General features: G+C 40.4%; 1 protein-coding gene across 2 annotated transcripts in view; it reads right to left on the minus strand.

Moving 5' to 3' along the window:
• The window catches only part of FGF12 (fibroblast growth factor 12), a 725,478-nt gene that overhangs the window by 499,004 nt on the left and 213,027 nt on the right, over window positions 1-13,447 (minus strand). The window contains exon 1 of one of the 2 annotated variants that reach the window (XM_073578631.1): window positions 6,772-7,427. The exons of the other annotated variant lie outside the window; for it this stretch is intronic. Coding sequence (XP_073434732.1) covers window positions 6,772-6,862 — 91 coding nt within the window. The 5' untranslated portion in view covers window positions 6,863-7,427. Of the gene's footprint in view, window positions 1-6,771; window positions 7,428-13,447 lie in introns of those variants that run through there. 2 annotated transcript variants of the gene reach the window in all.

Raw genomic sequence — 13,447 nt, forward strand, 5'->3', positions numbered from 1 at the left:
GAATGCATTGCCCTCCACCACGCTTCCTCATCAAGACCAACGTGAAAAATGCCAGTCTTAATAAATCGGGGACACACTGTTTGTTGCAATCCGGGCTCAGCTGCACTTTAATCATGCTTTAAGGTGTGGCAAGTAGTTTTTGGCCCCAATTCATGTGAATTCACACTATACACATTTTGTTGCAGAAATTTCTGCATTTGATAACCAGTTCCATTCATCTGAATGAGGTTGTTTCAGATGAAATAGGAAAGTGACAGAACTTTCTGCAACATTAAGGGTGTGTGCACACGCTGCGGATTCTGCTGCGGATCCGCAGCGGTTTTGGTCCTGCGGATCCGCAGCAGTTTCTGCTGCGGTGTACAGCACCATTAAAATCAATGAAAAATGAAAACCGCAGTGCAGACAGTGCAGATTTTTCCACGCAGATTTGCTGCTGTTTCAAAACTGCAGCATGTCAATTCTTTGTGCGGATTCCGCTGCGGTTTGGCACCTGCTCCATGACAGGTGTCAAACCGCAGGGGAAAACCGCAGACTAAACTGCAGAAAAACTGCAGATTTACCTGCGGTTTTTGACAAATCCGCGTGGAAAAATCCCCAGCGTGTGCACACACCCTAACTGTAATGGGAAATCAGTCACCCTTAAGGCTTGCTCACACAGTGCATTTCTAAAATCTCATTCATATGGTGAATTTTTTTCCTTGCATTCTGTTACCTGCAATGTGTTTTTTATAAACAGCAGCAAAACAAGTCGGCATATTGACTGCAGTTTTTCCCCATTGACATCACACTTGATTTCCAAAACAGATTTCCAGTCATAAGGCTCATACTCACTTGTGAGAGACTCTCATGAAAACCTGGCACTGCAGCCGGCACTGGGACCGGAACGTGCGGCTGCATAGAAATACATGTAGCCGCACGCTCCGGTCCGAGTGCCGGCGGCAGTGCCAGGTTTCATGCGAGAGACTCGTCCGAGAATCATGCGAGTCTCTCACAAGTGAGGATGAGCCCATATCCTGCATCATTATGCAGAAAGTATAAGGTATTATGTGTGAACATGCCCTTTGAGTGCAGAAAAAAGTGTGAGGAAGGAGCCTTAGGCCACGTGCACACATTCTGTATTTGGCCAGTATTTTACCTCAGTGTTTGGTCAGTATTTTACCTCAGTATTTGTAAGCCAAAACCAGCAGTAAGTGATAAATACAGAAGTAGTGACGTGTTTCTATTATACTTTTCCTCTGATTGTTCCACTCCTGGTTTCGGCTTACAAATACTGAGGTAAAATACTGACCAAATACTGAACCTGTGAACGTGGCCTTAATCTAAAATCCAAGCTATGAGGCTTTTTCTTGCCTTTAATGAACGTGTTCCTTATCACGTAAGATGAAATGAATACATACAAAACCCTTCTTCTCCAATAAGTGATCTCACTAATACAGTAATTAATCTCCCACACATGGTGACAGACGGCCGTCCTGGTGAATTTCTTCCAGTCTTCTGTTCTATTATTATGTCAATCGATACAAGATATGATTATGGCCAAACTCCTACATATGCTTTAGTAAAGTCAAATTACCAGAGTAACATTCTCCAGGCAGCAAAGAAAATCATGTTATGAAGCAGTATAAAGAGACATCGTTTAATGCATTACCACCATGACTGGTAGAAAGGTTACCCACTCCTTTTAGGCTTGAGGAAAAGATTGCTAACTTATAACAATAATCATCTGCTTATCTCCATCAGTGTGGTCGGCGCAGGAAGAATAAAATATAATGAAGTGGCCCCTCTGGTTGGATCTATGCATGTTACTTGCAAGTTCTGAATGGTGTGGAGGAGTATGGGAGTAGACCATCTGTCTCCAGAGTTCATTATATAAACTAAATATGTTATAAAATAGATCTCTCAGATTAAATGAGGCTGGTGTACTTATTTTGAAAATCCATGTCAGAATGACTGTACAATCCTTTTAGAAAAGATTGATATGAACATGAGCATTTCAGGATTCCAGTTCTAACTGCAACTCTGTACTCTTTTTCATAGATGTCAGGGAAACGTTAAAAAAAGGTTTATACAGCCACACATTTATTTGAAGTAAGTACACCAGCCTCTTCACATCCATGAGATTTACTAATGTATGCAGTTTGTATTGTGAAATTTGGTTCAAGATAATAAGGGTGTACTGGCTATGTAATGGTGTCTGGTAATCTTATGTAGCCATCTGATATGTGAGTATTGGACACGATGACCCTGGAGGTCCCTTGCTACTCACACATTCTATTGTGTCTGGTACTGTTGTTCTGACTATGTTCCTGGCACTGCTAATGGCTGTGGTAGCTAGTGATACTACAAGGTCAGAGTTGCTAGCAACCACTTCCCATTTTAGTATATTCTGTTGAACATAATGATGAATAAATTGTTTGAAAAATAAGTTCCTCCGACTATTCAGAGATATAACCTTGGTTTTCCTGCACAATAACTTGAGACAATGTGAGCAGCAGCTTTCTGAACATCTACCCAGGAGCTTCATAAGCTTGTGTTAGCTGGTAAATAGGTAACACTGACATGTAGTTCCCAAAGTATGAAGTTCCTATAGAAAGCTTCTGTGCACATGTAGCCCTTTTTCCTTTTCTTTGGCCTGTGGATATGACTGTCCATTCACTTCCTTTAAGGGCGGTTTCACATGTTCAGATAATTCCAGTACTGGAAAAAATGGTACCGGAGCTATTCGTGTCCGTGTGGACACGTGGTACCTCCGTGTGGCACACGTGTGCCGCATCAGGACCATACGGACGGCGCCGGGAAGAAGTGCTACTGTAAGCGCTGTTCCCGGCGGCTGGTGGTGGCCGCGGCTGTGATTCTGCTCTCCTGCTCTGCTGGCAGGAGAGCAGAATGAATGAAAACCCAACGTGGGGTTTCCCTCATTTTCATAACCAACCAGACAAAACTTACAGCTGGGGGCTGCATCTCTTAGCTGTCAGCGTCAGCCAGGTTGGTTGTGAAGAATAGAGGGGTCCCCACACTGTTTTTCTAATTATTTAAATAAATAATTTTAAAAAACGGCGTGGGGTCCCCCCTATTTTTGACAACCAACCTGACTAAAGCCGACAGCTGAGGGCTGATATTCTCAGGCTGGTAAGGGGCCATTGACCACTTATTACCCCACTTGCCACCGCTACAGGGCAAGTGGGAAGAACTGGGCAAAGCTCCAGATTAGGCGTTAAAACGGACATGTCTCCGTGTTTTGCACACGGACACACGGCCCGTGAAAACCCGCTGACATCTGCATAGACCCATTCTTTTGAATGGGTCTACGTGTGTCAGTGTCTCCGGTCCGTGAGAAAACTGTCACTACACGTACCGGAGCCACTGACGAGTGAAACTGCCCTAAAGCTTAGTTTACTAAACGTGTAAATCACATGGAGGGCAATCAATCAATGGTCATTTCCTTTTTTCCTTAAAAGAGAAATTCCACAACTGAACACCACTTTATATTAAATTATATAGGTTAGAAATGCTTTCTGGATTTATTTCTTATTATATCTGTAAATTGTTTGTTTCTTTGCTTTTCTGATACAGCGCTCCAAACCTCAAGCATAGACATATTGGAAATATAAAACACTGGCTACATGTGACCACCACTAGAGGGAGCATAGGAGCTTAATGAATACTGCAATGCACCAACTGTAATAATAGGACAGTAGGCAGTAGTAGTGGTAGTATTAGTAGAGGTAGTATTAGTGGTGGTTGTAGTAGTGGTGGTAGTACTAGTTGTAGTGGTAGCATTAATGGTAGCTGTAGTGGTAGTACTAGCGGTATTAGTAGTAGTGGTAGTAATAGTGGTAGAGGTAGTATTAGTAGTAGTGGTAGCATTAATGGTAGTGTTGGTAGTAGTGGTAGAGGTAGTATTAGTAGTGGCAGTAGTAGTGGTAGCATTAATGGTAGTAGTGGTGGTAGTAGTAGAGGTAGTATTATTAGTGGTTGTATTAATGGTAGTATTAGTAGTGGTATTAATAGTGGTAGTATTAGTGGTAGGAGTAGTGGTACTGGTGGTAGAGGTAGTATAAGTAGTGGTAGTACTGGTAGTGGTAATAGTGGTAGAAGCAGTGGTAGTAGTAGTAATACTAGTAAGCTCTGTTGGCAGCTGCAAGTTATCAGGATATCTTTTAAATCTGTGTCAAAGCAGATAATTTTGATCTTTGTCTCAGGAAAAAAATGAGGCTAAACTGACAAGAGAAATCTAAAAAAATCAGTTGGCACAGAATAGGCGTAAAAATTCTATAGTGACAAAAGGTGGTAATTAACTCGTATGCTCATAGAATTCTAGGATTCTGCTAAATCAGCAATATACGTAAAATTAAAATGATTTTTTTTTTTTTTTTTTTTTTTTTTTTTACAGTTTCTCTGTAAAGAATGTTTGCTGGTTCTATACATATATACAAATATACATCCACTGAATAGGGAGCTAGTTTATATGCTGACAGCGCTCTTCTGAATGTCACTGCACACCTGGGAGCATTTCTTGCCTGGTCCAATGGAAATAACGAAGGGCATCAAATCAGCTCCATTCTTAGACAGAACAATGCAATGATCAGAACTGTTGCTTTAATCACCATGTAAAAGCTCATAGAGATTATCTGGTAACAGAAACCGGTTACAGAACACCAGTAAAATGAGGCAGAACATCTGCTTAATTCTTTATAAAATAACTTTATCGAATTTGCACTGGACATTTCCTTTTCCGAAATCTCAGCTCATCCCCTGCAAGCACATTATTTCCTCTTGTGATTCAATTGTCAATGAACCCCTGGCTCCTACTGATGTTTATCTGGGGCTTCTGGACGCCTCTCCCTGCATTAATCTGAGAGCAGACTATAGTGACAGCAACAGGTTACAGTCAATCCTCTAAATGGTTTCGTATGAAGCAATAGGTTGCGTTTTCTATATTTAGCAGCCTTATAAGTGCTTCTTTCTGACTTTTTAGGACAGCCAAGCTAATGCAATTAAGGCAAAACTGAAGCTAAAGTCAAACCATGGCCACAGGGAGATTTATTTCAGACGCGCTCGTATAAAGAAGTTTCTGCTAGGAATGAAGGGTAAATTCTGAGTAACCTACTCACTGGAACTCAGGAATAAAAGGCGCTCGGATCCAATAGAAACCAATGGATATGTTTTATCTAAACCCTTCATTCCAGGAAATTAAATGACTGCTCTTGGTAATGAAGACAGAAATAGCAATGAAATAATAATCTATTCAAATGATTTTACAGCAAAGACTCTATCATGTGTTGGGTTCCTAGACATTAATGTAACATCGCAGCCGGTCATCCTTGTATTATACATTATCATACTTGTGAAACACAAAAGGAATATCCTATGCCAAAGGTACAGACATTATTCCAATCATAGACTTATTTCATCAAATAAAAAATGTACCAGGAAGATTAAACCTAAACTGGTAATAAACACTTGTAGCATTATCAGTAGTATTCCTATATTAAAGCTATTCTTCATTGCTGCCACGTCCAGGATCATGGTCAATGACTCCCCATGGATACGTCCTATTTTGGTTGGTCTGCAGGTGGAAAAGAAAAGACCTTCCATCAGGAATCTATGCAGGCATGGATGTAGAGATGAGGTCCCATGTAATGTGACACAGGTGCCTCACAGGAACAGTGGCCTAAGTGATCAGGGAAGAACTACAAACGTCACACACACACAATCTAAAATATCAATTGCAATTTCATTCCCAATAATCTTTTACATGAACATTCATAAAGGCCCAAAAAGCCCACTGAGCTCGAATTCTAGGTCCCCACAAGTATATATACAAAACACATAGCAGATCTAAAGAAGAAGCTAAACTCTTAACTCGATCAAACATATTACTCTACCATACATTGTTTCCAAACCGTTTCAAGTCAATATACATATAAGATGAATAACTAGTACGGTATACATCCCAGATTTATACTACAATATTCTGTAGCTCAACTATGCATAATACATCAAATAAATGATATACTGTATTAATGAAACCAGCCATATACAAGTCTGCGAAAATACTTATTAGGTGTATTATTCAATCCAATTAGTTTAAAGCTTCCTAGAGTTGGTAAAATTCCTTTCAAACCGTTGGCTTTACCTTTTCTGAAAGCTTGCATGGGACTTTTTGTAGTTCTGGTCTGTTACAAACTGCTTGGAGGAACATAAAGCCAAATACCCCCTTCACTAGCCTTCCTGTAGTATTGGGAACAGGCGATCTGTCCAGGGTGCTGAACCATACTTCAGCTCATCAGAAACTCTAATTTTACAATGTACTGACTCTTTAAAAGTTTATCCAGGTCACAACTTTCAGCTATTGTACAGAAGAAGGAGAAGGATAACGATAGTGATATATACTGGACATCCAGAGAGGACGGAAACTTTATCATTCTCTATAAAAAGTAGATACCTTCTCGATCTCTCACATAATGAAGAAATCAAAGACTGATTTACCTCGACACGATCTTTCTAAAAGACAATTGATCGATTACCTTCCTTACATTTCATCTACTATCTAGACTAGGATCTTGCAGGGACTGTGCCATATAACATATTCCTTTGCATTATAAATATGTAAGTGTAGATGAAGCGGTACAAGCAGGCCTTTCATTAATGGATGAAAAACCCTGAAGAGGAAGCAAACTGCAATGGTTTCTTTTAAAGACAGCAAATTCAATCAGTATTAGAGAAACCTGCATACACGGAGAGAGAGATTTCACAATCCTAACTCACCACTTGAATTCTTGCTCTGTTTCAGGCGCTTTCCACATAGACACTGCAGCATATGCACTCCTTTCTTCAGGAAATGCCCAAGAATCTTCATTGATTGACTTTTTTCTGATTCCTTGACAGATTCACAATGTGAAGGAGTCAGCAGCACATCATCCAATGCATGGGTCTTACCGTCGTGGCATCGACTGGGCTTTGGTTTGTTAGTTGCATTCACGACCAGAGGATTAAAAACTGTTCAAACGTGACATGTTGGGACTTTTCAATGAAGGCAGTTTGCCAAAAGGGGCCGAGTCTGGGAGATCTTTGTGAGGACGTCAGATGGAAAACATTGAATCTCCTCCTAGCCCGGCCTCCTCCAACAAAGCCTGGCTCTCTAAACAACAGCAGCCACTGCACACATAGCTCAGTGTATACAGTAGCTGATAGGAGGAGGCTAGGAAACAGCAAATGAGCACACAGAGGCAGGCGGATACTTAGTAATAGCTGTATCCATAAGTTACAGATCTGAAAAAAAGCATCTCTGTGCAATATATGAGAGTAATCACATCCTAGTGAAGGCTGAACCCTCAGCTTACTCTTACAGGTGGGGCGTGACATGCTCGGAAAGAATCAAAGAACAGACATGCATGCCTCTTATTGTCTGGCCAAGAAAGTCATGTTTTCACATTCTCCAAGCTATATTTTTTAAATAAGATGATGCACTGAAAATAATTTAATTTTTTTTTGTGTGCTTTATATTTGCATTGTCGATAGATTATAAATGTTAGACAAGATGCAACAGGTTGTGCGAAACTGACATGTGACAAACATACAAGTCTTGGGACAAGGAGGCGGCTATGTATTTTATTAGTAGCGGAGGCTTTATCTGACTGCAAAAAACATGTTCTTTCTATGATAAAAAATTATCTTGTTCTAGGTGTGGAGGCAGAAATAATACAGTACATTACACTGCTGTCTGTGCTGGTTTCACATAATAACCACTGTGTATACAACTACCTAGTCAACGCCCATCCCTACGCAATGGACTCATCGCTGGTAGGAATCACTTGTTGCTTTTCCGTTCAGGATGTGGAAAGATGTTTGATGACTCACAGCTTCTAATCAACTTACAGTATACGTTAAAACATAGTTAAAGGAAACCTATCAGGTGATTCGTGCTGACCAAAGCGTGGGCAGCATGAAACAGATAATGGCTGCTTGACTGGAATCAGGTATATTATACTCTGAAACACTCCGGCATTTCAGAGAAAGTATACCTTAAATTTTCGGGCGTAGAACTATAGCCAGAGATGAATCTAGTGTAGCTCCAACCCCAGCCGCCTCTTCACAGCACTGCTGCAGGTGATTGAAAGGTCTCTTCCTACACACATGGTCAAAATTGTTGGTACCCTTTGTTTAATGACAGAAAAACCCACAATGGTCACAGAAATAACTTGAATCTGACAAAAGTAATAATAAATCAAAAATCTATGAAAATAAACAAATGAAAGTCAGACATTGCTTTTCAACCATGCTTCCACAGAATTTTTAAAAAATAAGTCATGAAATAGGCCTGGACAGAAATGATGGTACCCCTGAAAACAATGTGACAAAAGGGACATGTTAAATCAAGGTGTGTCCACTAATTACCATCACAGGTGTCTATAATCTTGGAATCAGTGAGTGGGCCTGTATAGAGGACTACAGATACTCACTGTGCTGTTTGGTGACATGGCGTGTATCACACTCAACATGGACCAGAGGAAGCGAAGGAAAGAGTTGTCTCAGGAGATTAGAAAGAAAATTATAGACAAACATGTTAAAGGTAAAAGTTATAAGACCATCTCCAAGCAGCTTGATGTTCTTGTGACTACAGTTGCACATATTATTCAGAAATTTAAGCTCCATGGGACTGTAGACAACCTCCCTGGATGTGGCCGCAGGAGGAAAATTGATGACAAATTAAAGAAACAGACAATACGAATGGTAACAAAAGAGCCCAGAAAAACTTATAAACAGATTAAAGGTGAACTTCAACCTCAAGGAACATCAGTGTCAGATCACACCATCCGTCGTTGTATGAGCCAAAATGGATTTCATGGGAGACGACCAAGGAGGACACCATTGTTGAAAAAAAATCATTAAAAAAGCCAGACTGAAATTTGCCAAACTACATGTTGACAAGCCACAAAGCTTCTGGGAGAATGTCCTATCGACATATGAGACAAAAATGGAACTTTTTGGCAAGGCACATCAGCTCTATGTTCACAGACAGAAAAATGAGGCATATCAAGAAAAGAAGACTGTCCCTACTGTGGAAACATGGAGGAGGCTCTGTTATGTTCTGGGGCAGCTTTGCTGCATCTGGCACAGGGTGTCTAGAATCTGTGCAGGGTAAAATGAAATCTCAAGACTATCAAGGGATTCTACAGAGAAATGTGCTGCCCAGTGTCAGAAAGCTTGGTCTCAGTCATGGATCTTGCAACAGGATAATGACTCAAAACAAAAAGCCAAAAACACCAAGAATGGCTAAGAGGAAAACATTGGACTATTCTGAAGTGGCCTTCTATGAGCCCTGACCTAAATCCTATTGAGCATCTTTGGAAAGAGCTGAATCATGCCATCTGGAAAAGGCAACCTTCAAATATGAGACAACTGGAGCAGTTTGCTCTTGAGGAGTGGGTGCCAAAATACCTGTTGAGAGGTGCAGAAGTCTCATTGACAGTTACAGGAATCGTTTGATTGCAGTGATTGCCTCAAAAGGTTGTGCAACAAAATATTACGTTAAGGGTACCATCATTTGTGAGATTTTTTATTTATTATTACTCTTGTCAGATTCAAGCTATTTCTGTCACCATTGTGGGTTTTTCTGTCATTAAATGGGGAGTACAAACAATTTTGACTGCGTATGTATATACATGCAAGGGAGGGACCTGTCAATCACTTTCTGTAGCACTGGGAAGATCCAACCAAGGGCGGAGCCAGACTAGTCGTGTCTCCTCCTGTAGCTCCCAACTGGAAAATCAACATATTTTTTCTGTAATGCTCTAATATACCTTGGCTGCAATCGGGTGCCAGGCTGACATTCATGCTACTGGCAGTTTTGTCACCATGAATCACCTGACAGATGTCCCTTGAAGGGAACCTGTCATTAGGATGTTATCACCCTAACTAATTATATGTATATACAGATGCTTTAATGCTGATTAAATCCTTACCTAGCCTGTAGAACCTAATTTTTACATTTTAGAAAAATTCAGTATCTAATTGCTATGCTAATGAGCTGCAAGTGCAACAGGGCTAGGTACAGCACTTACAGTCCTGCTGCCTCTCACCCTATTTCTTTGCTGCTCGCTTTCCTGCCTGCAGTCAGTTACTGACAGTTCACTCATTTCTCAGTGACCTGCTTCACACAAGTACTTTCATTACATAGAGTGGTACATGTGCTGCAAGGTGCAAATGACATTGCGAGAGCTGGAATATTGATCTGTGCATGCATTTCCCCCCTCTGGGACAACAACCCAAGGCAATGATGACGCTTGCACAAAATCTGAGGCAGGGGAGGCAGGTTTTTGAAACAAAAGTGTTCTATCAGTCAGAAACAGAAGGCCGATGACGGGCGCAAATAGGAAGAGAGAGCATTAAGTGCAGAGTCTGCACATGCAGATCATTAGCATAAAATTTAAACTGGATTTCTCTAAAACTTCAAATTGAAATTCTACAAGAAAGTTAAATATTTAATCAGTGTTAAAGCGCCTTTCAGACAAGTGCCATTAGATAGAGTTAAAAATTGACAATTGCAGGATTCTTTTAAGTACGTCATGGCCGAAAGTGTTGGCACCCTTGAAATTGTTCCACAAAATGAAGTATTTATCCCAGAAAATTATTGCAATTACACATGTTTTGTTATACACATGTTTATTTCCTTTGGAAACACACAAAAAAACAGGGAAAAAAAAGCAAATTGGACTTAATTTTACATAGAACCCCAAAAATGGGCCAGACAAAATTGTTGGCACCTTTCCAAAAATATGGGTAAATAACTTTGCTTCAAATATGTGATGCTCATTCTATCTCACCTGTGGCAAGTAACAAGTGTGGGCAATATGAAAATCACACCTGAGGCTAGATAAAAAGGGGAGAAGTTGACTCAATCTTTGCAGTGTGTGTGTCTGTGTGTGCCACACTAAGCATGGAGAACAGGAAGAATTGAAGAGAACTGTCTGAGGACTTGAGAACCACAATTGTTGAAAAATAACAATCTGAAGGTTACAAGTTCATTTGCAGAGATCTTGATGTTCCTTTGTCCACGGTGTGCAACATAATCAAGAAATTTACAACCCATGGCACTGTAGCTAATCTTCCTGGACATGGGCAGCAGAGAAAAATTGATGAAAGGTTGCAATGCAGGATAGTCTGGATGAAGGATAAGCAGCCCCAATCAAATTCCAAAGAAATTCAAGCAGTCCTGCAGGCTCAGGGTGCATCTGTCATTGGTTTATTGCTACAGAGTCGGGCCAGAAGACCACAGTGTCTGATTTCACGTACTCCTGCACTGGTTAGAAGCACTTCACCATCATATTAAACATTTCAGATTTCTGCTAGCAGTGCAGGGGTTAATTTGTTCAGTTGAGAGCTCCTGAAGCTTTTCTGCTTTGATGGTCTCAGCTGTTCAGTATTGTCAACTCCTCTGCTAAATATACTCGCCTATGGCAATCAAGTATTGCCAGTTTTAGTTTCATACTGCCTGGTTCTCTAGTTGGAGGTGTTGATTGTTTGAGAAGGCATTTGGAGTGCTGTTCAAAGACGGTTGCTTGGTTATGTCTCTGTGCATATCTGCATCCTCTTCTATTTGGTGTTTACTACCTTTACTTCCTGGCGTTCTTCTCTACTGTTTGTGAGTGCATATTTTTATGATTGGTTTGTATGATTGGTATTTTCATTTATCCCTGTACATCTTCCTTTGTTAGTCTGGTTTGTGTTTTCTTATACACTACAACTGCCCACTTCCCTCATTTCGTGAGGGGACAGATAAGGGCTCATTTAGGAGCTCAGCAAGGCATGTGGCCCTGGCATCTTCACCATCAGAAGTCATCCAGGGATCAGGAATAGCTAGGGCACCCCTAGCATTAGGCATAAGAAAGGAGCCCCTAGCCACCAGATATCCTGCAACAGTGCCATCAAAGCATCCTAGGTCGTGTTGACATTTGAATGAAATGAATAGCTATGACAGGAGACCCAGAAGGACCCCACTGCTGACACAGTCATATAAAAGCTAGAATTCAGTTTGCCAAACTATACGTAAGCCATAATCCTTCTGGGAAAGCAACTTGTGGACAAATGAGACTAAGACAGAGTTTTTTGGTAAAGCACGCCATTCTACTGTTTACCGAAAATGAAAATGGACTGAGGCTTACAAAGAAAAGAACATAGCACCCACAGTCAAATATGGTAGAGGTTCAAAGATGTTTTATGGTTGGTTTACTGCCTCTGGCACTGTGAGTCTTGACTGTGTGCAAGATACCATGAAATCTGAAGAATACCAAAGGATTAGGATGCAATGCCTAGTGTCAGAAAGTTGGGTTTGAGTCCTTGGTCATGGGTCTTCCAGCAGGACAGATTATGAAGTGCTTAGCAATGAGTCTGGATCTAAATCCCTTTGAAGCTGTGGAGAGATCTTAAAATTGCTGTTGGGAGAAGGCACCTTTCAAATATGTGAGACCTGGAGCAGTTTGCAAGTGAGCAGTCAAAAGTTCCAGTTTAGTGGTGTAAAAAGCTAATTTAAGATTAAAAGAAACAATTGATTGTAGTTATTATTCAAAAGGGTGTGGAACCAAATATTAAGTTGAGGGTGTCAACAATTTTGTCCGGACCATTTTTGGGGTTTTATGTGAAATTGTCAAGTTTACCTTTTTTCTCTCTTTTTTTGTGCTGTTCCGATACACAAAGGAAATAAACATGTGTATAACAAAACATGTGTAACTGCAATTACTGAGGTGATATATAGTTTAGATCCACAGACTGTTATGGGTGTCAAATTAAAGGTGCTACAAAGGGAGCAAACAACTTTCTCCTAGAAACATCACAAGTCCTGTCCATGGGTTGTGTCAAGTATTAAAGCTAAGCTATGTTAAAGTGGAAAGAACTAAACATCAGTTCAAAATAAAACCAGTCAAAAGGTATAACAAGTGTTTTAGTAGAAAGTATTACTAATTCTGGACAACCCATTTAAAGTGCACAAAAAACAACTGGAGTAGACGTGAATGACATGCATGATGTAAAAGCATGTTCACACTGGCCATAAAAGCAAGCAAAACCAAAGGAAAAAACAATGTGTGTATATACCCTAATGAAAATAAATAAGTAAAAAAGCAAGTGCATTAAATAACATAGGGTACTTGCTAAACACTGTTTTGATCAAAAAAGTCTAAAGCTGTCCCACCACGGCAAGATGTGCCCATTTGAGACAGTAACTACACTGACAGTAAAACCTACCTAGTGTGAATAGTGGCAGAGTCTCTGGGTCCCAAACGGACACCCAGCTTAAGAGGGACTATAAATGAACTACACAGCTCAGAAAGGAGGCCACACCCTATTTGTACTGAATACAAAAATACTGTCCGTGGTGGCACTTGCTTTTTTACTTATTTATTTTCATTAGGGTATATACACACACTGTTTTTTCCTTTTGGTTTTG

The sequence above is a fragment of the Dendrobates tinctorius genome, unplaced genomic scaffold (genome assembly GCF_039654945.1).
Source record: "Dendrobates tinctorius isolate UK_male_01 unplaced genomic scaffold, ASM3965494v1 ptg000060l, whole genome shotgun sequence".
Classification (NCBI taxonomy): Eukaryota; Metazoa; Chordata; class Amphibia; order Anura; family Dendrobatidae; genus Dendrobates; species Dendrobates tinctorius.